Source organism: Populus nigra, chromosome 19 (assembly GCF_951802175.1).
Source record: "Populus nigra chromosome 19, ddPopNigr1.1, whole genome shotgun sequence".
Classification (NCBI taxonomy): domain Eukaryota; kingdom Viridiplantae; phylum Streptophyta; class Magnoliopsida; order Malpighiales; family Salicaceae; genus Populus; species Populus nigra.
In genome coordinates this window covers 7,172,135-7,198,116 of record NC_084870.1, presented here as the reverse complement: position 1 = coordinate 7,198,116, position 25,982 = coordinate 7,172,135, and the positions used below count along the sequence as shown (strand labels likewise).

At 33.1% G+C, this 25,982-nt stretch overlaps 2 protein-coding genes across 3 annotated transcripts; one reads left to right on the top strand and one right to left on the bottom strand.

Annotated features, from left to right (window-relative positions):
- Positions 1-4,061: 4,061 nt before the first annotated feature.
- LOC133680478 (zinc finger A20 and AN1 domain-containing stress-associated protein 5-like) lies at positions 4,062-5,235 on the bottom strand. Its single transcript, XM_062103459.1, has one exon. It carries the CDS (start codon positions 5,077-5,079, stop codon positions 4,540-4,542), a length of 540 nt encoding a protein of 179 aa, XP_061959443.1. The 5' UTR covers positions 5,080-5,235; the 3' UTR covers positions 4,062-4,539.
- A 13,681-nt stretch (positions 5,236-18,916) lies between these two features.
- On the top strand, positions 18,917-25,777 carry LOC133679991 (uncharacterized). 2 transcript variants are annotated; one of them, XM_062102762.1, is made up of 9 exons: positions 18,917-19,363; positions 21,415-21,515; positions 21,632-21,995; positions 22,618-23,442; positions 23,563-23,620; positions 23,856-23,917; positions 24,003-24,109; positions 24,197-24,284; positions 25,087-25,777. In XM_062102762.1, the coding sequence occupies exons 1-9, from the start codon at positions 19,241-19,243 to the stop codon at positions 25,402-25,404; spliced, it is 2,046 nt and encodes a 681-aa protein (XP_061958746.1). In that variant the 5' UTR covers positions 18,917-19,240; the 3' UTR covers positions 25,405-25,777. The 2 variants fall into 2 exon arrangements, with proteins under 2 accessions (XP_061958746.1, XP_061958745.1); XM_062102761.1 differs by having other exon boundaries at positions 22,615-23,442.
- The last annotated feature ends 205 nt before the right edge of the window (positions 25,778-25,982 follow it).

Genomic DNA, 25,982 nt, shown 5'->3' with positions numbered 1-25,982 from the left:
ATATGCAAGGATTCCTTTTTGGGCCCTTCGGCTTTTGTTTGGTACACTTTCATTGGACGATAAAAAAAAAATAAAAAAAAACAACCCTTAATGACGACATCATCCACCCAGTGAAAAATTATGGGTTTTCTGGTCCATATAATTTATGGCAAGGTTATTAGGATTTTATTGGCTGAAAAATCAAGCTGAGCCAAAATCCTGATTTTTCTATTAAATGGCTAGATAAAACAAAGGTGGTGGCTAATGCATCTAAAGACTTGGTAAAAGGCAATTTTAAGGTGGTTATTTATATGATCTCGTGATGCGTTTATTCATTGAAACCGAGTAAGGGTCACATGTGGGCTTATGGTGGGGGTAACCCACCACCTCACACTTTCGGTCATCTTAAGCTATCTTTCTGCAATTGAAAATTGCTGCCTAGTTGTGATGTGGCTTTTTCCTCTTGATTTTCTTTTTGTTTCTCGTTCAATTGTTTCTTTTTTGTTTTTGCTTTTTCAACTGGCCACGCGACTTGGTAAGCTTCAACTTCTTCGATGAATTATGAAATTTCCATCGTAAATCTTAAACCTCCCTGAATATCCTGATTTATTTACTTTATATATTTTTATGGTCATGAAGGATGAATTCTTGTCTTTGAGATGTCGTAGCTTCTTGTATGCTGAAATTTACGAGTGTTATAGTTACCAAATTCGAAACAATCTTCTTTGCCGAACAGTTGATGGCAACATCATCGACAATCTGCTCCGCTCAATTGAGAAATATTCCTCTCAGCCTTGGTGCCACTATTTTCCTCATCGCCAATATTTTATTCCCCGACGGACATTCCAATGCTTAAAATTTGGCGTTGCTTTTTAAAATAGTTAACCTTAATTATATATTGGAGTACAGATTTAGGTTGGTGGGAAAGCTACCTCTCGGCTTCATGGCAAAGCGAAGAGAAATCCTCGCCCATTCTACCTTGATATTGTTGAGGGATGCTCATTGCCGTCAAGACAGCTCAGATCCATGCTGACCATAAAAATCCCAGGTGCTTGAAATGCACAAACAGGTCTGATTTGTACAGTCGGCCTATCGCAACTATACCTTGCACGAGCCAAAATTATTATCAATAAATTGTTTTTTTAACCTACACATATATCATTTTAGGACAGATTAAGAAACTCTATTAAATTATTATAAAGATACAAGACTAGCTGGAAAAAAAGTCCCTGTCCAGACTCATTGCCATGCATTTTCCATACAATTCCATCATTCCATGCTTGCTTCAAACATATGAAGGAGTCTTCGTTGTACTGCTTTGAAAAACGCAGGCGTCATTGAGTTAGCCTGACCTAAGAAAGATGAGTCATTCACCTTGTCTTGTGCTCTTTCTTTCATGTCCGCCTCAACAAGCTTTTGTCTTTCTAACATACTTTTAGACCCTAATTTTATTCCCCCTTCTTGGCATCGTAGAGGATATTTTCATATTAGAAACTAGAAAGCAAATCCCCACTCACCCACCCCATCCTTTTTCTTTTGGGCATATAAAATCTCTAGATAATCAGTCGGCTACAGGAAAACATAAAGAAAACAAACAGGGCCGATCCCGTTCTTGTCATCGTTCAATCATACACCAAACGAGCTCTCTGTGACTGCAACACGACCTGACACACAGAAAAATTATTGTCGCCCCTTCGATACCATGTATATTTAGCCTCTTTTCTTGTCTTCTCCTCACTTCCCACTGTTTTTTTATGGGGAGTCGGAACACCGAATAAGCAAGAACCTTTCTGATTTATGTCTTAATGTGTATAGTTTACATCATCCCCTTTCAATTAGGACCACGTATCAGCATTTTATACCACGAACTGAAAAAGATAGAGGAATGGGATAGAATTTTCCTACACTTTAACTCTTATTTTCATGACTCGAAACAAGGAAATTGGTAAATCCACAGAATGGGTTCGAAGTCCATGATGAAGGAAAGCGACTTGATTCTCATCAGAGATTATCTTACGTGTTTGGATCTAATCTAAGTGGAACATGTGGGATATCTACGAGGCCTATCTGTCACCTCTTTTGTGGTTGGTTTTGGAGTTGCCGAGCAAGTGTTAGCATCATGGAACCAAACCGAATTTCCTTCTTGCTTTCAGCAAAAAGCGGGCAGTCTTTTCGTTTTCCAGGCATATGCCTGTTTGTCTGAGAAAAATGTGTTTGATATTACGGTAATGATTGTTTTTTAAATAATTTTTTTATCGAAATATATGTTAATAATTTTTTTTTATTTTTTAAAAATTATTTTTGATATCAACACATCAAAACGATCCAAAACATACAAACCATATTAAATTTTTTAAAAAAAATTAAATTTTTTGAAAACACACTATATTTCCAAATACATTCTAATAATCGATAGGAGCAGTAGAGTTGTGCCACATTTTAAAACTTGTATAATGTTTTCCGATACCTAGTTATAGCAAACGCTGAAAACTAATAGTATTTTTTTATGATGGGGATAAAATTTCACCTCATCAGGTAGCAACTAGAGACCCGCCCCAAACTATTGAAAGAACCTGATTTGTGTGTGTGAGAGAGAGAGATACCGAAGTTGGAGCTTTTTTTTTTTGAAAAAATATAAAATTAATTATTTTTGTACTGGTTTGATTTTATGATTCTATAACTTCTACGTTTGCTTTTTAAAAGTTATCAGTTTAAATCTTACAAATAATTATTGAAAGTTTATATCGTCATTAATTTCAAAACCCACAGGATTAGTCGAAATACACTCAAGCTAACCCGGACACATATATTAATAATAAAAAAATTTATCAATGCATAAAAAGAGTGCGGACATTGTTAAAAAAAATTATCATAAAAAAAAATTAATTGTAGACTAAAAAGTTTATATGCATATTCAATAAAAAAAATTAAAAATTATATATATTATTAATAATAATAAATATATTGATCCAGCTAAAAATTGAGTTGAAAAGAAGAGATAGATATGTTGTTTCTTGAAGTTTTAAATGGTTTAAATAAATAAAATAGAATTTTCCTTTTACAAATCAAATATTAATTTAATATTAAAATTTATTTTTAATATCACAAAAGCCTAATATAAAACCAACAGAAATAAAACTTTAAACTCAATTTCAAGTCAATTTATTATAAAAGGATTAAAGCATGAATAAAAAAAGTCAAATGAAAAAAAAAAACACTATAAGTAAATATTATAATACACAGTAGATTGTGTCATTTTTGTATATTTTTCTTTATCTAGCATCGTCTCGCATATTTATAATTTCAAATATTATTTTATAATTTAAACCAAACTGTAATTGTTAAACAAAAAGCAGAAACAAAAGCAAAATAACATAACAATAAACAAAATGATGCAAATAAAAAAATCTAAAATGATCACTGTTCATATAAATAATGCTTGAATGCCAGTCTTTCTATTATTTTTTATAATATATTTTTTATACTAATATAGCAAAAAAGAAAAACACTAAATATTTTTGTCCATCGAAAAGCATTTCAAATCTCATCACTAGAGGCAACCTCCTCCGGGACAATTATGGGGTTTTGGTGAGAGGCAAACCCCACCGGACTCATTGCCATCATAGAATATCCTACAGCTACCAAAAACTTAGAAAAAAAAAAAAACAAAATAGTCTCCCCCGAGCCAATAGCAAATGTGACATTCTTATTGGTTCATATTTTGGACAGCTTTACAAGGCATCGAAAGGACACCTACCGCCCCCCCACCTCCCCCCCGCCCCCAAAAAAAAAAAAAAAAAAAAAAGAAGAATTTGGTCTCTAATTCCCACTCCATTCCATCCTGTACCCGCGCCTCCACGAAGTCAGTTACATGCCAATCAACCACAGCCATCCGATGATGACTTCTTCTCGAGATCTCAACACCTCCATTATTATTTCGCAAACAAACGCAACCACTTGCGCAAATGTCCCCGTCACGCCCACCTCCACCTTACAGCCTTTTTTCTTTCTGTTTACAATGCCAATCATGTCAAGTGTCAACTAAAGTAAACTTATCACGCTATTTTGCCACCCCCGCTGGCTTATTAAAATCTCACGATATATTAAAAGAACACAGCATCACATGCGGGCCCCGGAACTTTCCAAACCTCACAGCTGAAAATTCCAAGTCCACATGTAAAATAAATTGACATAAAAGCCCTCACGTTTTCATCCCAATTTACATTCACATGACATTGCCATCATCAACTTTCCAGAAACAATCATGACCAATCCAAGCTCTAACAAAAACAAAAACATCAAGCACAATAATAAGCATCATAATATTAATAATATTAATCTTTAATTTCTAAAAAAAAGTAAAAAAAAAGTGAATGAAAATCTATAGATTGATCCAACAACACGAAGAATTTGATCTTGATCTCGGTGTTTAAACTTCTTGATAATCTTGAAACCCATGATGATTCAACGATATCTCTTGGTAGAACGTACTCGGTCGAGATCTCTTCGGTTTGTATCGAGAGAATCGATCACCCTGAAATGTACGTCTTCTTTCTTGATTCAAACTCTAACAATCTTGGCAGCTTTAACAACAGGATTCTCTCTCGCGATAGCTTCGCGACCTGCAGTTTTGTAATCGTAGCTACAATCATGTCGATCTGAGTACCGATGCTCCCAGCAAAACAGCTCCCCACACCGACACCGGAATCCAGTCAATCCCACTCTTCTTCGGCACCCTGAGCACCTGTTCACCTCTTTCTTCGCCACATGATAGGCACAGGATCTTTCTTTATCCGATGCTGTTTCAGGTGACTTTTGTGGATCTTTCACCAGCGAACGAGATATGCTGGATCTCGCCGACTTCTCGCCGGTGAATTTTAAGATCTCGTTGTTAGATACGCTGGTGGCTGTTGCTGCAAACGTCATGCTAGTGGCGGTGGAAGAGGAAGAAGAATTAGACGTGCTGGTGCTAGCGTTGAAACATTTCTGACACATGTTGTTAGTTGCAGGATTACCCGTAACTCCACAATTATTGATACATGAAGTCAAGGTTTCTGGTACCTTGAACTCGGTCTCTTCTTTCTCTGCTCTTTGAGCCATTTCTTGATGATATTTTTTGCTTTTCAAGAATTCGGAATCGAAGAATTCTTGAGTTGTTGTGAGGGTTTCTTGTTTTAGTTCTGAGAGAGAGAGAAGAGAGAAGGGTTGGGGTTTGGTGCTACTGAAGAGAGAGATGGGGGGGGGGGGGGATTTGAAGGGATTGAAAGGTCGGTTATGGCGAGAAAGAATATGGGCCTCATAGAGACGCGTATCAAACATTTCTTTTTGGACTTTTTTTTTTTTGAAGTCTCGTGACAGATATGCCCTTTTGAATTTTGTGGAATCACAACTCAAGAGATGTTAATACTTAATAATCATTATCGAGAAAGTACATGATGTGGCTTTGCTTATTTTATGCAAATTAGTGTGGACCTGTAATTCAACTACTTGGATGCTTCTTCTGCTTCGTTAATTCTCTAGGCAAATTGCTCATTCAAAAAGCTTTCTGTGCTGGCTGGCTAGACTCGTTTTTGTTAAATATTCCAATAGTTTCCGATAGATCAAGATGATATATCAGCATTTGTTGTTTTTGTTTGGATCTTTCTTTTAAAAAAATTGATTAAAAAGAGAGTAATAATTCATTGTTTCTAAACTCAATTAAGTGCTAAGTCTAAATATGTGTGAATCCAGTAAATTGTCATACCATATCTGAGTTTAGTCAAGCACTAAACTCGTGCTCTTTTTAACTCCAAATAATCTCATATTCAATGTTTCAAATAAAAATTAATGATATTTTATCATGACAAATCAGTAATATTTTATCAGAGATATTTTTTGACACTCTAACAATTTCTCTTCAATAAAAAGTGCTCACAAACTATAAAAGAAAGTGAGATACCTTCAAAAGCAAGTTCAGTTTTTCTCCACTGCAAAAGACATCTATTTTCAAGGTTTTCTTTTAAATTATGACTATTTTTTTTCTTAGACGATACTCAATTAATCATCAGAGAGTCTCCAAACACAAAAGAAATGACCTTTTACAGGTATTAAGCATGATCCACCGGCCATCTCACCCGAGAATAATGGATCAAAATGTCAAAATTAAGAGATTAACCAAGTATCTCGAGTATCAACTTGGTTTAATTACAAGCTCATGGGATAAATTTAGATCTCATCAATGGCGCTATCTGTGAGAAATGATCGAAAAGCCATTAATTGCTCTTTTAAAAGTTGGGCTATTATCATCCCTAATTACCATTAAAGTTGGAGCCCCGAGGTTTTGGAAAGCTTTTAGCGGGTACCAGCAGAATGTTGATTTAGACCGTGCAACTTCAAGAGTTATTCCAAGTCGAGGACTTCATTCATGTTTCTAAACCTAGCAGGGTAGATTATCCTTTATTAGTCTTATTTTCATAATAATCTAAAATATTATGTTGATCTGGGAGGAATCCCTTCAACGATCACCTATAAAACCTCTATTGGAGGAATGTCATTATCTCCCAGGGCCGAGACTATAATCTCGAATAAAAATATATTTTTTGATTGATTATACCTCAAGGAAAGATAAAAATGTATTATGATCAATGACTAATAATGTAAGTTTCTTGTGTATGAATTAAATTGTTCAAAGTAAGCTTTCCACTTTTTAAGTTCTCCTTACAACACAAGCCTCTCAACCTTCCAATGATAGGATAGACTCACTCTTTTTAGGGTGATAACACATTTACTTTGAAAAGAATGATCATCTCCTTAATGCTACATAACAATTTACCCTAAAAGGAATTGACATGATATTTCTAATAAAATCGCACATCTCTCTAAGAACGAGATAAACATTATCTCAACAACGAGGATGGATACGTTCTCCCCAAGGTACAAGCCTTCAACCTTCCAAAAATGTGATGGACTCACTCTTTTTAGTGCGACAGCACATTTACTTTAGAAGAAATAAAAGTTTTCCTAGTACTATATCATAATTTACATTGGAAATGATTGATATGATCTCCATAGTGTGATCGCACATCTCTTTAAGAATAGGGATATGATAGACACCACCTCAACAAAGATGTTTTGTTCTCCCATGAACAATAGTCGTAAGCTCTTTCGTGGATTAAATTTGAAGCTTCTCAAGGCAACTTCCTATACGGAGGCTTATTAACAATCCATAATAAATACATCCAAACTAATAAGAGGGCACCTACAAACGACATCTCTTCTCAATTCCAAGAAAGAGAAATCCTTATAAACCTTGTTAATGTTAGATGATTTGCAGCCCAGCATTAAAAAGTTTAACTAAGTATGGGTGTTGGACTCATAAATGATTAACTAAATATAGGTGTTTGACCCATAAATATTTAACTAAGTATAATTGTTGGACCTAAATAAGATTTATACTCAAGGACTTTAAACTCATGAAAATCAATATTGAGATAAATGATTTCCATATAGGGATTGAAGGGATTACATCAAAAAGAAAAAAAAATACACATTGAAATGGTGTTGATTCCTACTTCCAAATGACATCATGGTTTTCAGGGCTTTAATCATAATTATCAGGCGTTCACTTTCATAATTCCAAACCTTAATTTTGTGTTCATATCAAAACATTTCCTAAAATTTATTTTTGGTTTGGTGAATAGAACATTTTTAATTTATAAGATGATTTTTCAATTTAAGTTTCAAATTTCTAATATCGAAGGATGATATTCTCTAAAAAAATAAACTTTCATGTTTGATTATTTAGTGTTTTGCGTCCCTTCATCCAAAGTGAGATATATTTGATTTTGTATCAATAGAGAAAAATCTCTAGAAAAGGAAGGATGATGAGATGCTACACAAAGGAGAAGAAAGATAAATTTCGTTGTTTCAAATCGGTTTGATTTACTTATGGCAAATAAAATAAAAACTAACAATAAAATATCATATTGGAATATCTTTTTTTATAGGAGGATAAAGAGAAAAATCCTATTTTACATAACAAAAGTGCTATATATTTTAGCATGATACATATTTACTCTACAATAAATGTTACTTGTACAAAAGTTATTAAATATGTTGTTTATTATTTGATTCCAAACTCGAATCATAAACTAAATGGGTTAACTCATATTAATCCAAGTTAATCAAAACAATTATATTTTGAGAAAAAAGATTTGACAAAAAAAATCAGGTTATAGGTTGTAAGTTGTCCCGTTAAGCAAACCAGATCACTTCAAATTGATTTTTTTAAAACCTAACCCAGGTGGACCTACTAGGTTGGGTTTAATAAATGTAACTTGTATAATTATAAAACCTTTTAAAATACTGAAAAATAAGTATTTTCTAATCTATTCAAATAAAAAAATTATCTAGGAAATCACCTTTAGTGATTATTTGTTTCTCTGGTTCAATCGTGCTTTTCATAAAATTTGTTTTTTTTTAAATTAATATTTTAATATTTTTTTATCGTTTTAATGTGCCGATGTCAAAAATAAATTTTATAAAATAAAAAATATATTTAATACATTTTCAAACAAAAAAACATTTTAAAAAATAATTACCACTACAATGTCAAACACTACCTTAACCTACATAAACCATGTTATGAAAACAATGCCGGACAAAAATTATATATAGTATGAAGTCTACGTTAACCATAAAACTACACCATCCTCTTCCAAAAAAGATATATATAAAAAGAAGATGGAAAATAATATCTATACCATTATAAAGTTATAAGAATTTCCTCACTTTTGTCTTTCTCGTGTTTTTTTATTATATTTATCTTTCTCCTGTACTAAGCAGGGGAAGTGGTATTCTCGATTATCAACTCCCTAGTGCTGCATTTTTTCAGAGATTAAATAATATGATTGATTGATCAACTATCGTCGACGCTGCCTCGCTGTTCCCGAATTTTCTTGTTGGGTGGATTTTTATATGGAAAATATCAAGAAATCTTTACATTTCGAGCTCGAATATTGGATCATCATTATCGCTGGTTTTGTCATGTGACTGCTTTCATTTTATTTTCATACTAATTCTTTTGTTCAAAAAAGGAATTGGTAAGGTGTCCATAAACAAAAGGTTTTTTAAGGCTTTCAGACTGCATGAATGATTCCATCCTTAAAATGTTTGTGACTGATAATTATCCCTCGAAAATTCATGCATGCTGTTAATTATGTTTCCTTAATCTGTGAAGGACTCCGGGGTTAGGCATGACGTCCATGCTTTTTCTTCCTTCCATTTTTTTTTTTATATCAAAGAAAGATGTGACAGGGAAGCACAATTACTCCATCTACACGTACAGGCTGGTTGATAAACTTGAAGCAGCTCGAGAAAAGCTAAAAATCTAGATAGCTTAACATCGAAGCGACCTTGCCCCGACCTTGCCCCTCGAAATCAAATGCCCTGATCATCAATCTATGCATATCTCAAATATTTTATTTTTCACCTTCTCCCCCTCGATCGGATTTCAACTCGATATGGCCTGTAAGGACCGAGGATAATGACTTTTAGAAGCCAACGACAAACGGAGCTTGGAATTACTGAATAAACAAACTGTAGCCCTTGTCTAATCTTTCCCACCATCATCAACCCTTTGGATTGGACTCTTGCTAGCGGTAACATACACCTGGTTGACACCATATCCCTTTCTCTTGCACCAAAAAAAACCTGTTTATCCACGCGTTGCAAAAATCTTGACGGGTGGTAAAATTGGCATCGCAGACAATGTGACGGACCCCTCTTGGATGTTAATGGTGACAGGGAGGCTTTAAGCCGCCCAAACGGACTGACCGCCCCACCTCGCCTTTTCCTTCGAGTCCCTGTCGAGCTCTACGTGGCATACACGCGTGGGTCCCTGTTACATAATCGCCTGTAACCCTCTCTGTACGCGTGTGATCTAGCTTCCAAATGTGCAAAACGTGAAATTAGCATGGGCTGATTATGGCTAGTAACAGTATAATGTTACTAGAAAAATGCTCTACGCATGAAAGAACATGTGCCGAGTAAAAACTTCATCTAATTAATGAAGTCTCTTGTCTTGTTACGACTAATATGAAATTAAACTCCATCTACATTTATTTATTTATTTGGAAATATTATAATTAGCGTAAAATGAGCATTATTTCACCTGACATCTAGTCTCACACGCGACCAGGGCTCGATAGAGGTTTTAACAAAACCAGGAAAAAAATGCAAAAGATTAGTCATTAGTGTATACTAATAATAGTAATATTGTAGTTTTTTTCATCAATTATTAACGTGTTTCCTTGTTTTTGACATTTCGTAGTTCGGTAGAGACACCATCATTCCATGTACATGCACTCCGAACCCGTTTTAGAGTATCCAAGACGACATCTTTTTGTGCCAAAAAGGGGAGGAAAAGATAATATCCTTCAATGATTGATGATTTTAATCTTCAATTTAACTGAATGGAGGCTTAGGACACGTTTGTTTAAAACTATCTCCTATTGTCATGTCCTTTGATTTCAATCCTGCTTTGTGCTGTGTTAAGTTTTAAGTTGAAACCATCATTAGCATATATAAAACAATGTTTTCATCGTTAATAATTAGAAAGCGTTTAGCAATGCGGTGCAAATCATGTTTTCAAAAAAATATTTTTTTGTTAAAATTTAATATAATTTATATGTTTTGGATTGTTTTGATGTGCTGATGTCAAAAATAATTTTTAAAAAATAAAAAAAATCATTGACATGTATTTCGACACAAAAAATTATTTGAAAAACAATCCCTACCACGCTGCCAAAAATATTCTTAGATGAAGATTTTTTAAAATTTGATTCCAAAATAAATTGCTTTGCTTAAAGTAAAACATCTTTTTCTAATTTTATGTTCTAAGAATAAAATAATTTATGAAAGCACACAAGAGTTTTAGCAAAATACAAAGCCAAGTATATATAACATTTTTTCATGAAACTAAAAAAAATTTCCATGGATTTTTTTTATAATGTTTGGTAAGTAATGATACATAAAATATGATGATAATAAAATAATTTTACTGGTTAATAGTATTAAAAAAATAATAATACTAATCTGATAATAATGATAAAGACAAAAAAGATTAAGTTAGAAATGAAGGATGTGGCGATGATAATATAGTAATTAAGATTATGATTGAAATTATTGATAATATTGGTAGTTTTTTATGAAATATTATTTTATAATTTAATAAATTAAAAATATCTTTCAATCCATAAACTTTATGAAATGATTAAGAAATATTTTGCCGTTGACAATTTTTTATGACATATTTTACAACATTACCTAAAAAACGATTTTTTTCCCACCAAGCAAAACTTTTTTCACAGCAAACAAACTTGTTACGCGACTGATCTGGGCATTTTTTTTTAAACTATCCATACTTATTTTCATTCAATTAGAAATACCCATTATTTTCCTGGATTTTGGAGTTTTTGTCACATATCTCATTAATTTACAAAACATAAAATGTATATTTTTGGGGAAAAAATAAATTATTTATGAAAAAGATACAAATTATTTAAATAATTGTTTTTTAATAAATAAAATTAACTATAATTTTATACATGAGTCATAATAAGAAAATAATTTAATCCATGAAAATTAATAAAACAAGGAATTTAAAAAACTTCAAGAGCATTATGCATGGGATGCTGAATATTAATTGATGTTGGTTTATTGTTGTGCAAATGATCATGCTGGAAGCTAATTTGAGGATCAATTTTTTTTTGAAATATGTGCATGAACTCTTAGATTTTGACCATTTAAAGAGATGTTTAGAAATGTAATAATTTTTATTTTTTAAAATATTTTTATTTTGAAATTTATTAAAATATTATATCTTTTATTTTTTTAAAATTATTTTTTATTTAATGCATCAAAATAATTTAAAAATATATATATTAAAAAAAATTTATAAAACGCCTTTCGGAATTCCAAACGGCGCCGAAAGCTTTGTTTGACATCAAGAATCACAAAACTGATGTGATTCAAAGGGCTTGGAAGGTTATCGGTGGGTCCACCACTTGAACAGGTCAACTGATGTGACTGGCTGTGAGAAGTCAAACAAGAAGAAGTTTGAACGGTTCGGATTCATATTCGTGCATCAATTGAACACACGTGGCGGGTTCGTGTTGAAGGATTGAAAGCGAGGCATTATGGTTGGCTACACGTGAATGTGGCACTAGGCTGGTTTCCTTTCTTAAAAAGAGCAGAACCAGCAGGAGGTCGATATGAAATCGTCATCTGGTCGGCCTTCGGATAAAATCGATTCAAGTCGCTTTAGAGAGACCTTAAATTAGTTCATAAATTATAACCCAAATTTTGATCGAGATTCAAAGAATTTTTTTTGTTTGAGATTCCTATAAATTTAACAATGTTTATTTATTTTGAAACAATAATTTTTTAATAAAAAATACATACAATTTAAATAGTACTAACAGCTCAATTGCCTCTAATTTCTTTATTAATATTAAGATTATTTTGGAAGTTTGGTATTTTTCGTGCTGAAATATATTAAAATGATATTTTTTTTTATTTTTTTAAAATTATTTTTGAGATTAGTGTATTAAAACAATTCAAAAGATATAAAAAAATTAATTTTTAGCAATAAATAAATAAATAAATTTTTAAAAAACACGATTTATCTAATAAGATAGGCCTAAAAATAAAATCTTATTGGCCATAAACATATCCTCTTTAAGTACCCTTTAAAATTTAAGAGTTATATTTCAACTAATCAATTTTAGGTTTGTTTTTTAAAAGTTACTAGTTTGAGTTTTACAAATCTTAGGATCACTGAAAGCTTACATGATCATTAATTTCAGGACCCGTGAGATTAGTTGAGGTACGCATAAGTTTGCCCGAACACCCACGTTAATAAAAAAAAAATAAGGCTTCTTTAATTATTATTTTTTTAAATAGAGATTTTTTTATTTCAAATTAATATTTTTTTTATATTTTCAAATCATTTTGATGTGTTGATATTAAAAAAAAATTTAAATTTTAAAATATTATTTTAATCAATTTCTAAAACAAAAACCCTTTAAAAAAACAACTACAACATCAATTCTAAACATCACATGAACCTGAGCTCCAGTACAAGAGAGGCCCCATATATCTATTTGTCAATAAAACTGGTGCCTCGTTTGTTTGACGGAAATTGATTTCTTAAAAATTATTTTTAAAATTTTCTTGTGTTTATTTGTCATTAGAAAAGTTAATAAACAGAAAACACTTTTAAGTTAAAAGAAATTTAGCTTGGTTTTCAGGGAAGTGTTTTCCTTTTATTTTGGGCGAAAAACACTTTCTGGAAGTTATGAAAAAATTTAGAAATGTCATATTATTTGCTGATTATATCAAATTTGGTCCTCAAACTTTTGATTGCTATATATATTTTTTAAAAAATATTTTTTTTTCAATTTCATCCATTATAATTTGATTTTTATATTAACTTTAGTCCTTATTTTTATAATTGCTATTTGCTTTTCCCTTATCATTTTTTAATTGAAATTTTTTATCTATCAAATTTTGTTCTTATTCTTTTTATTGCTACTTATTTTATTTGAAATAATTTATGAAATGATTATTATTATTATTTTAATTTTCATCTTTAATTTTTTTTTATTTGTTAGATTTTATCTCTATTATTTTGATTATTATTTATTTTATTTGAGATAATTTATGAAATTATATATTTTTTCAATTTCATTCTTATTCAACTTTTTAATTTGTAAGATTTGTTCCTCATTATTTTAATAAACTTGAAAAAATAAAACATTAATAAGTTATTTTTCAACTCGTTTTCCATAACATAACAAAATACTGGAAAGTGTTTTCCAACTTATTTTCTATCACACTACCAAATATCAAAAAATAATTCACTTTTCCAGAATTTACTTTTCAAAAAAAAATTATTTTCTAGCAAACAAATGGGGCCTAAATTGCACGCTTCAGAAAAATCCAAATTTATCCCTAACAACAAGGAAGGACTAGCCTACTCCACATGAATTCACTTGTCCTTCTTTATTAAGATTTGGTATTATGTTAACTTTTATGATTGTGATTTGAAAAAAATTATTTTATAAAAAGTACTTTTTGTTGAAGGTGATTTGATATTTATGATGTTTGGTTAAAACTGTGATTGAAATTGAAGCTGAACAAAAAGTAGTTTAATATATTTGGCTAAGAATGTTTTTAAAATTGAGGTTATAAAATAATTTTAAATATTAATATTGATGGTTTTTAATTTAAATATTGTAGATTTAACTATTGCTATTACATCATGAAATAAATAATATTTTATATAAAATATTTTTTATTGTTCAATTAAACTATCTATAATTTCATCACGTATGAAATACATCCGTCATCAAGCGATATTTGTCTAATTTATATAGTATCATTGAATAATGTTAAACACTAGTTTTTCGAATAAAACACAATTAAAAATAAAAAAAATTTAATTTTTTTTACTGGGTCGGATCTAGTTTAGTGCATTTAGCTTTGGACTGGACCCGGTCCAGCCGAAAACAATAAAGACATTTTATTTTTTATTTTTAGGGCTCTAACCATTTGATATTTACTAATCAGTTCCTTGTCAGCATACACGTCTACTTTCCAGGTACCACAAATTTCTTCAATATGGTAGATTTAAAAAGTAGAGGGGAGGGGACGAGAAGCAAGTTGCTTGAGACATTCATTTGTTGAGTAGGCTGCTACGTGCCTTCATCATTGGTTTTGTGCGTTGTGTGAACAAGAACAACACATTCACGGTGGTTGTTTCATGCCTATCTAAACCAGGAATCATGTTTACATCTTTATATATATACGCTCTAATTAAAACATGTCTGACTCTAGGTTCTATTGCAAGACACACATCCTTGCCTCGAAAAACTAGCGTGAGAATATAGGAGAATAAAATCTTTGAAAAAACTGAAGGGGATTCAGAAAGTTTTCCCCGTTTTCTTCCGTTATGAAGTGAATCCAAACATTTTCAGCATCATCCGTTCGATGAACATAACCAGGTATCACCAAAACCTCGACGGGCTAATGTGATCGACTGTTACTGCAACTTATCAAACCATATCCTCTAAGCTTTTTGCATGAAACAAAACTAGAACAATTTAGAATCTCAAGCTATAACGGGTGCTATCTAATCTGAATGAAGTTAAATCAAGTGACCTGGAATCAAATCCGAGATGAATGAGATCAAGAAAGGTCTGACAGCTTACGATATCCAACGTCTAATAAGTTCCTAATAATAATAATAATCTTAAGCAATCGAGAAGCATCAACAACTGCAGGTCAAATATGATTGTCTAAAGCAATCCAAAACCACCAAGGAAATCTAACCATTGCATGAACTCTGATAGGACCACACTAACCCAAAAACAAGGTGGCGGGTTGATTAGAGGTTAAAACTTACTTCATCCAACACAACAGCTCAAATTCAACAAAATTTATGTAAAATCAAGAAATAAAGCCACTCAAATAAAATTTGTTTTTCACTGAATTCAACTACAACTATCGAAAATCCAAATACCTAATTAATAGTTTCAGAAGTGTAGAAGTGAAGAAAACTTTACCTTGGCACGGGGAAGATAATTTCTTAAAAGCCGTTACCTCTGGTGACTCCAAATCCAAAAAAAGTTACTCGAAGGTGAGTACACCTAAACCCCTGCAACAACAAACCGTAAAACAGTGTTAAACTCTGCTAATTAAGCTCACTTAAAATATCAAACACGAACAAAATTCAGACAGTACACGTAGAACACAAACAGAAAAATGTTTCACTGCATAAAAAATATATGAGATTAGAATAGAGAGAGACCCTAAAACAAACAGGAAATCGTGGTTGGTTAGAAGAGGGGACTGAAACAGGAAGATTGAGGTGGCGTATATATCGCATAGAAATGGTGGCAGAGTAAATGATCGCAATGCGCCAGGTTCTATCGAGAAGGTATGCGTGGCAGAATGTTATTTGATCAGAGCAGAAGTCTAGAGTTTGAAGTTTGATTGTTTGATGGAAATTCACTGTAGTTGTAATAATCGTGTCATTGGACAATAAGCAGAAGTGAGAACTTGCGATGTCCTTGGTCTATAACGAGGCCAAACGTTGAGCAGATTGAGCAGCTACTCATACCCTTTTCTTTTGGGTTTTCGTCTGCATTATTTCTCCTCTACTTTGCTAGGATGTTTGTCCATTGTAATTGAAGACATATATGGAATTAGTTTCCTGTTAGGACATCTTAGCCCTCTTCCGATCTTAAAAGAATGTGTGCATGTGTATTTTCCTCACCACCTGCACCAACTCTTTAAAGGCATATAAGAGCATTATACGAGGAAGTGTGAGATATTACCCAATAGAAGTTCATTACAGAGGATATGATTACAAATTACGACAGGCGAGCCACGTGAATATACTTTATCACTACTGTTTTTATTACTACTGTTTCTAATTTATTTTATCACTACTGTTTTATCACTACTGTTTTTATTAAGTTTCTAATTTTATAATCTGAGAGTCTTCAAACACTTTAAAAAGTATTTTTTACAAGTATACTTTAACATTGAAGAAATGAATTATTTATAAATACACCTATCCAATCTATAATTCAACCGCCAAAAAACCTTATCCTATAAATACTTCTGTTTTTTAACACTGCATCAGTGACCATTGCTTTCTTTTCCTCTTCTTCTTTCTTTCTGTAAAATAACTCCTTATTTTTTTCATCTACCTTGTTCGTGAAGTACACCCCGATCGATTTACAAGTTCAATAACAAAGGATCGAGTTGTTGTAGTTTTTTTTTTTTTTTTTTGTCTCCATCTTCTCCTTGGGTCAGGGTTGGATTGGGAGTTGATACACTAGTGATTTTTTATTAAAAACAAATCGAATTTCTAAAACAAATACTAGCTCCGATGCTCTTTGTATATTTATTTGTGGATCATGGAAAGCACTAGACAATATAAAATATGCTTTCTAAATCCCCCAAAACTTGCATCACGCTTTATTCTTTTCTATCAATAAAACTCTAAAAAGGCTAATAAAAAATATTTACATTCCAAAACATTTTTCAAATTAGTTAAATTACTGATTTATATCCTTTTAATTTTCAATTTTTCACATCACTTTTGGCTTCTTCAGATTTATAAGCTTTTATTATTTCTTTTGAGAGGTTAAACAAATATTAAAAAATATTTTTAAAGTTTTTATTCATTTAAAAATGAAAGTATTTATGCTATATTCGTTGGATACTATTTACGTAAACTTAAAATTAAAAATAACTATTTAAAAAAAGTAACCATAAATTTAATGCTAATACTATCACACCAACCTTTTCTTTATATCATGCACCTTATATGTTTATACCTCATACCATCCATATAGATTTTATTTAAGCAAAGGATATTTTCAATAACATTTGATTGCCGTAGAAGGAGACATAAATTATTTGTAATATTAAAATATAGATATTAGTATATGATACGCAATGATTTATCAATTTTCCTTATATTAACATTTTAATCAAGGTTTTTTATTATTAATAATGGGTGTGTGCATGAAAATTCATTTATATGCTCATTTGATCCGAACATAGATGGGAAGGTTTTAATATTAACAATACAACAAACATATATTTTTAAAGATATAATTAAATTTAGTATAAATAAGCTGTATTGTATTGTGTTGCTATGTTATTCAGTATTGTATTATGGGATAAAAAGAGTGTTTGATATTTAATGATTGTATTGTATCTTTATTTAAATTATACCTGGTTAAAATATATTGTTATGCTTTTGAAATTGATGATGTTCCAAAAATCCAACTAGCATGAGAATAGGGCTTTCGTGCTGGACAATCAATTAATCAAATGGTCATAATAATTTCTTTTATTTTTTTAAAATAAGATAGTTGATAGTTTGTATCTGGTTCTTGGTAGGTCAAAGCTACTCGTGGTTAGTACTTGCAAAAGATCGCATTTGATCGAGCGCGGGAACTCTCCGATGCTTAAATGAATATTTTTTTAGAGAGAGAAAATACATGAATATTTTAGAAAGAGATGCTCTAAAAATATATATGCAGTAGATAATGAAGATTGTGAATATTTGTTCTGAATGTCTCATGGTATATTTATAACTCATGAGTTTTGTCATTTTATGAAAAGAAATGATTACAGCGTAATTACTCTGATAATATTTAATGAGGAATGGATATTCTGTACATCTATATTAATGTTAGATAAAAATATGACGGGTCCTTAAAGTTTTTTTATATACCTGAAAAGATGTGAGGATATTAGAGTTTTAAAACGTTAAATATAGCCAAGCTCATAGATGTTGAGTTATCCCCTGAGATTAGATCACACAGAGGTTAGTCATTCTCCTGAACATGCCAGGAAGGATGATCATTACCTTAAATTTAACTGATTGTCAAGTCCAAGTGTCTTGGGTCTGACTTGTTTGCCAAACTCATGTGACCTTAGACTCAGTAAAGCACTAGATCCAAGTGCCTTGGACGTAGCTAATTGCTAAGTCCAAGCGGTTTAGGTTTAATATGTTTACCAAACCTACATGATCTTGGACTGGGCTAATTGTCAAGTTCAAATTCCTTAAATCTGTCATGTTTATCAGACCCACATTCAAGATAACGTGGCAAAGTGTCATGTTAAAGTATGTTGTATTTTTATTATATCTAATAAGCAAAAAGTCAAATATACCATTAATCAACCACTTTAATTTTTTTTTTTTGATAACGAGATTAAATAAATATTTTGACTGTTTATTTTTTAAAAAAGATAAATATGCCATCCAATATTAATGGGTAAGTGGAAAAGACTAAACTGCCCCTACACCAAGACTTCCTTTTCTTTTCTTTTTTAACTGAAAGGCAAAAACATAATTTCGCTATAACAGAATCCAGTGCAACGTTAAAAAACCCATGCCGAAATTTATCTCTTTTAAAAATTCCACACCCCTGCCATAACTCCGGAAATTTAAAATCCTCTGGGGTTTTTTTATTTCCATGAAACCCCATAATTCTCCCCCACTTTCCCGAGAAAATCTTAACCCATCCGCATTTACTTATGACACCATCTCTATTAATGTCGAAGAATTTTTATTGCCGCTTAAACCCTCAAACTTAGGGTGTGTTTTCAGAATCGTAGACTTTCAATCATTGTTTTTTTGCGGGCGATTTAATAGCCGGAAAATTTAATCAGGGTTTCTGATTGTTTGAGAGAGATGGGAAGCGTGGATAAAAAAATTAGGGTTAATTTCAGTGGAGATGGAGCCGCTTTGTTGAGAGATAGAGTTAGCGAGAAGCTCAAGGAGTTTATGGGCGATTACACTGACGATGTTCTTGTGGTACGAATTTATGTATGAGTATATGAATAATAAATTTCGTTGCTTTTGTATTCTTTGAAATTTTGAATTTCGCGTGCAGTGAATCTATTCTTTAGGGTTTAATTTGACTGGCTAGTTTTGGAGTCTAGATATCGTGTTATTTTTTGTTTCCTTCTATGAAATGATGGGGTTCATTTTATCCCGACTAGTTTGGGATTGAGTCTAGCAAAGTTGAAGTGAGTTTATGCTGCTATGAACTGGTTCAGGAGAGGTATTTGTGGAATTTCATCCTGTGATTTTTCATGTAGTGGAAAATGCTGTTGCTGGGCTAACATTAAGAGAGGTGAAAATGACATAAATTTAGAATCTGTTAGAGCTGTTACTTGTTAATGTCACTGGTTATGTGGACATGCACGGTGAGATAATTGGTGATAGCGCGTAGGCGAGAAGATAAATGGTGAAACTGTAATTGCTACATGTTTGCTTTTGAACTAGAGAACGTTCAAAATTGTGTGAGGGAAATGTGCCAAACATTTTTGTAAATTGACCTCATTTTCGGTGTGCATAGTTCGTTGAATGCTGTCCAACCCTCTGGGTGTTTTTAGGGATTTTGCATTTTGGAATTTTATCTGAGGCTATTATGATTCTGGATGTCTCGTTGATGGTTGATATTTTATCGCTGCAAGGAACTCTGTGGGTGGATTGCATAAATATTTTATTTGCAATGACATATTTTATTTCCTCATGTGGGCTGAGGTTAATGAATTTGAATATCTTGCAATAAAGCAGGGTTACCTCCAGGAAATTGGTTATGTGTAGATTGTGGAAACTTTTAAGGTTTTGCTCTAAGGTAAGATTCAAATGAATGACTGTGCACATGATAGTGCATTGTCTCATGGGGGTTGAACATGCTACATGATTATTGGAATTCTGTACTACATTGAGAAGTTAGCAAAGGCAATACGTTGTTTATGAATATGAAAAAAAGGTAAGGAGTATCAAAACCTTGCAGGATTTAGAATTTGTACTTGAGATTATTTTTAGCTGCCTGGCCTTATTCACATGGGACTGTTCAGTTATTTGAGTGGACTTTATCAAGTGAGCCGGCATTTAGCTGAATGAAGTGTTGATAAATTGGTTTTGTTGTGTCATGTTGCTCTCATTGGTGCTCAGGTACACGTAGGAATTTAATTCAGACTGGACATGGAGTTCTGAGTTGGTTCTTTTTTTCTATGTATAAAAAAAAATACAAGGATCCTTTTGCTTTCATTTATTTTTTTGGGTGATTTGACTACGGGACTAATTTTCTGAATTTGGTACAGTTTTGGGTATTAGGTCAGGATCATGTACAGTTTGAGCTGGAATCTGGCCTGAAGTGGGAAGCCAATGCACTTGTGTATTTTTTAGATGTTGATGTATGTTACAGGACATGCTTTGAGAGATTCTGTGACATAGGTTGAGAAGAGAAAAGCAGTAAAAAACAGCATTTACAGCTGAAAAATGGTTAAGATATGAATAAAATTGAAGCTGTAACAAGATAATGAGGTTTACGGCTCACCAAGAAAACTCTAAAATCTGAACAGATTGATAAATATAAAAATAGTCCTAGCAGCCTATTTACACCAGTTAAAGCCCTAGATCTTTGCAGGAAAAGAATACACTAGTCTTATTATCAATGCAACAAAACCTAACCTAAGGAAATATTTTAAAAGTCACATGGTAATACTCTTAATAATAATTTCAGAAAATAAAACTAATTTTAAGACTGCACCTGTGCTACTTTGTCTATAAATTTGAGTAGCTTGGAACTACCTTTATATTTTTTCCTATGTTGTTTATAAAGGTTTAATCCTAAAAGTTCTTCCCAATGTCAGTTCTATACATCACATATTTGTTTCCAGAGTGATGTTCTTTTGTTATTGATACCACATTTAGTATTTTTAAGTCCTGTTAGTTATTAGTTGTCTTAAAAAGCACATTCATAATACATTTCTATTATTACGATATTCCATGGTTCAGCAGAGGGTTTGACAATTTTCTCCTCGATGCTTAAAATATAAATGTTTTGGCAGGAATATGTAATTGTCTTGCTGAGAAATGGCAGGGATAAGGAAGAAGCAAGAAATGAATTGAATGTTTTTTTGGGGGATGACAGTGAGTCTTTTGTATCCTGGTAATTTGATTCTCATTCCAGTTATTGATGCCTTTGATATTGTAGAAAATATATTATTGTTAACTCTGTTTTAAGTCATTCCCATTTGTATAAAGAGATCACTTGTTTTTTAACAGGCTGTGGGATCACTTGGCTACAAATCTGGATTTGTATGTACAGCCTCAGGAGACTGGCACAGATGAAGTGGCCAGAACAAATCCCACACTGGCAGAACAGACTGGGGGGAATGAATCTCATCATATGGATTCTGAACCCCAAAAAGTGAAGCCTGATAATTCATATAGAGGCCGGCATAAAAGAGAATGGAAAGGTGTAGTGAGAGATGTGAACCACCGGCCTCCTCTTCGAAGCTCTGTGGTTGTTAATATTCATCAGGAGGAAAAAACTCATTGCGAAGTCAGTCGTGCAAGAAGATCTACATCTCCCCATCCTCCACAGCAGAAGAAAAGGAGTCAGCATGATGAGCGACAACATGTGAAGGTTTGGATTTCTAGTTTTTCTTTCATATTTGACTGTGTAGTATGGCCTAAAAGTTAATTATTTTTATTTTATCTAAATGGGCATTAACGGGTGCTCTTAAAATCAAGAATGGAAATTAGGAGATTTATGATATAATCTAAAGCTCCCAAAATCATAATAAAGTTACACAAATTCATGTTTTGTTGGAAATTAGGAGATTTATGTTTCTGCTTTGCTTACAAACTTGAGGCCATAATTTTCTACCATCACTCAGCCTATAAAACAGCTTCTATTGCACATTATGCTGCACAGGGTTTCCACATTAAGAAAAAAAAAACTTCAATTGTTAAAGTGAATTTACACACAATAGATTAAATAATTCCCTGTGGTTCAGACCTGGGGAACTATGTTTCTTAACTAAAATTTGGAGGATGTATGATGTGTGATTGCTGGTGGTAGGGTTAGCAATAGACATACCTACTCATCTGATTTTGAATACTAGATTCCATCATGCTGTGAATCTTAATATAATTTCAATACTCAAGCTCTCTCTCTCTCTCTTCTTCTTCTTCTTTTTTAATGAAAATAAGAGCTTTGTACCTTGATCATCAAATTTTACATTCACTAACAAGCTTTTTAGCAGAGGGACACAGTTTCTCAAGCAACCAGTCGTGCTCCTCGACGACTACTTCAGTTTGCAGTGAGAGATGCTGTCAGAACTTTGAGACCATCTGGCATGGTAAAAGAACCCTCGCTGAAGCGTCTTCGCTCAGTAGTGTCTACATGTACTGAAGACACATCATTGGTTGATCGTCCTAGGAGGCTCTCGTCAATTGCAAGAGTTCCAAACCCCATGGCTACTGTATTAAAAGCTGTGCAAGAAGCTGCTGAAGATGTAGTAAAAGTTAAATCTTCAGGAAGTGTGTTTGACCGGCTTGGTCGTGATATGGATGCATCATTGACCACTGAACAAGTCACTGAATTTAGAGATGCCGCTGTTGAAGATGACAAATATGAAGAACTTAATGGAATTCAGGAGCAAAACCACTCAAACTATCCTCAAAGAAGCAAGTACTGTGGACATGCAGGGGCTATGAATATGATGGAGCATGAAGCTGGATTGACTTCTGATTTGATGTCTGATAATGAAGGTTATGATGATGCCAATGTTGTAGATCATAGGGTTATGGATGTTTCTCATACTGGCACATCTTACGGAAGCAAGGGTGAGGATGCACTCATGTCAAAATACAATTTAGCTAAGGATCAGTCAGCTGCAAACACTTCTCTTAAAATAGTAAACATTTCTGTGAATGTGAATACATGGAGGCCACCTCATTATCAAGAACCCAGGGATGCTGCAATGGATAATCAGAAATCGGTTCAGAATAATGAAGGAAATGCTGGGAGATTTGGTGCTAAGCTAATGAAGGAGGTTAGCAAGCCTGTCTCAGTTGGTAATGGAAATGTAAGATGGTCTCGTTTGCCAGGGTTCTTTATCCTTCTTGCCTTTTCTATTATGAAATCACTTGCCATTCCTCCTTTGCATTGACTGATGACACTTTTTATGTGGCGTGATGATGAACAGGCAAAACCTGCTGGTGATATTCAGCAAGAACCTCAGAAGCCTCCATCATCTGCATCCGGTCAGTTCTATAGAATCTTCTAAGTGCCATTGAATCTGTTGTTCTAATATGAAATGAAATTTATGTTAGTTTAGTTGTGACTTATGGAGTTAACCCATTTGGGTGTTTTTCATGGTTGACATCATCTCAAACTCATCTATGGCAAGAAGGTCGCCATTCTGATATGTGTCCTGCTTGTTTCTTATGGCCATTTTTCTTTAATATTTAAATGAGGTTGTTTTGGATGATTCTTCAGGTCCATACACTGCAGGTTGCCCCTTAGAAGATGCTGATTCTCGAACCATTTTTGTTAGCAATGTAAGTGCTGATGCGCATCAAGCTGTAGCTTTGAAGAATCATTCATCACTGTATCCTGGTAATATTTTCACTGCTCTATTCACAGGTTCATTTTGCTGCAACTAAGGACAGTCTGTCTCGGCATTTTAACAAGTTTGGTGACGTACTCAAAGTGGTTATAGTAACTGATGCAGCAACAGGACAACCAACAGGGTGAGTTGTTTTACACTAGTCAGCTCTGTTTCCTTAGCAATTCTTTGAATTGTTTTTTGTTGGGGCTAAGTCAACATGACTATGCAGGTCAGCATATGTGGAATTTATGCGCAAAGAGGCAGCAGACAATGCATTGTCTCTTGATGGCACCTCGTTTATGTCACGTATTCTGAAGGTGATGAACATAGAGACCATCTTATCTTGCTACAAGCAGTGGTCTTTTCTGTTCTGGTGTCTTTATTTTTTTGTTGCTTGCATGTCTGTCAGTTGAGGAGTATGTTCTGTGCATTTTCCTTTTTTTTTCAAACTTTGTTTATTGGTTTGATAGATAGATGAAGTTGCCAAAATTTGAAAAAGTTAAATCAATGGCTGCATTAGCTGGAAGATTTTTTTGTTATGATGTCAATATTTACGATGAAAAAATGAACCACGCTTGTGTGCTTTTGCTCCTCATTGGCTGTGACTTAGTTGTTGTTTTGCAAGTTTTCTTGCAGCCACTTTGTGTGCTCTTCTCGTGCATGTGGGGGCTTGCAAGTGCCTGTGTGCATGCATACATTCATAAATGAAAAGTATCGCAAAAGTACATCGAATGACTCCATGATGGAAAGTTGTTGAGATTTGTTCGGTTAAATATATTTTTGAAAGGCCTAAGTTCTTTTACAAGCATATAAGTTCTTTTACAAGCATATATTGAGCGATCAAGTTTGAGACGTGGTCCAAGCTGGTAGAGTCACACATGCCTGCTTGTAGATGAAGCGTTAAAACTGCTGTTTTCAATTCTCATTGATAATAAGGAAGCATCTTATTTTCTATGGAGCAATCAGAACTTAAAGCATGCTTTCATTTTAGCTTGAAAAGATGGTAGCTAGGATTTAGATTTGATGAGCAATTTGTTGGAACCGATGCACATTTTATTACTTTCTTAGGAGTCTTCTCCAAGATTTGGTAGGCATCTTAACAATATTGTTGTCGTGCAGGTCATGAAGAGAAGCTCTTCCAACCAAGAAGCTAATCCTATTACAACATGGCCCCGCATTGCCCGTGGATCTTCGTATACTGCTGGTAGGTTTTCTAGAGCAGCTTTTCCAAGAGGCACTCCTGCTGCATTTAGGCCTCGGCTCCATGTGAAACCTGGTGCGAGAAGTTTGCAGTGGAAGCGAGATGCTCAAGCTACTCCAGCTGGGAGTAGTGCTGCAGTCTCTGGCAGCAGTGTTGTCTCCCCTTCTGTCCGCAGTCTCACCTATGTCCGCACAGAACCAAAACCAGATCGGTGTTCGGGTACTGCTGGAGTTTGACAGTTCATGTTTTCTTTTCCCTGAACATCCAGATTTTGATCGGAACAGGTTGCATAAAAATGCCTGAATCAGAACTCTGGCAGATTTTTTGGTTCTAGGAAGGAGATGAATCCACAGATCCTCATCCTCAGATTAAGATTTTTCTGTACATGGAGGACATATGCTAAAATTAGCGAATATTTGAAGTGTAGTGAACAGGGAGGGTTTCTTTTAGCAAATATTTTGGGGTTCTTTTTTGGAGGGGCTGGAGTTTGCTGGATCTGAATCGGAAAAATACCTGGGACTCTCGCAAAGCTGTCCCACCCCTGAGTTATATACACCATGAGATTGAATTTTGTGAATAGGAAGGAAACAGTTGATACCTTTGTCTTGAGGGATTTTGTTTTGTTCAGTTTTTTTTTAATTGAAAAAAGAGAAAGAGAATGAAAAAGAAAACAAATAAAAAAAGAAAAAGAATTGACTAAGTTGCTGTTATTAGAGCATGTGCTCACCTTCTCTTTAGTATGTCCAAAAACAGAAAAAACATCAGGGGTTTTCGTTGCTTTGCTTTCATGTGATACTTGAAGATCTCCTAGGTT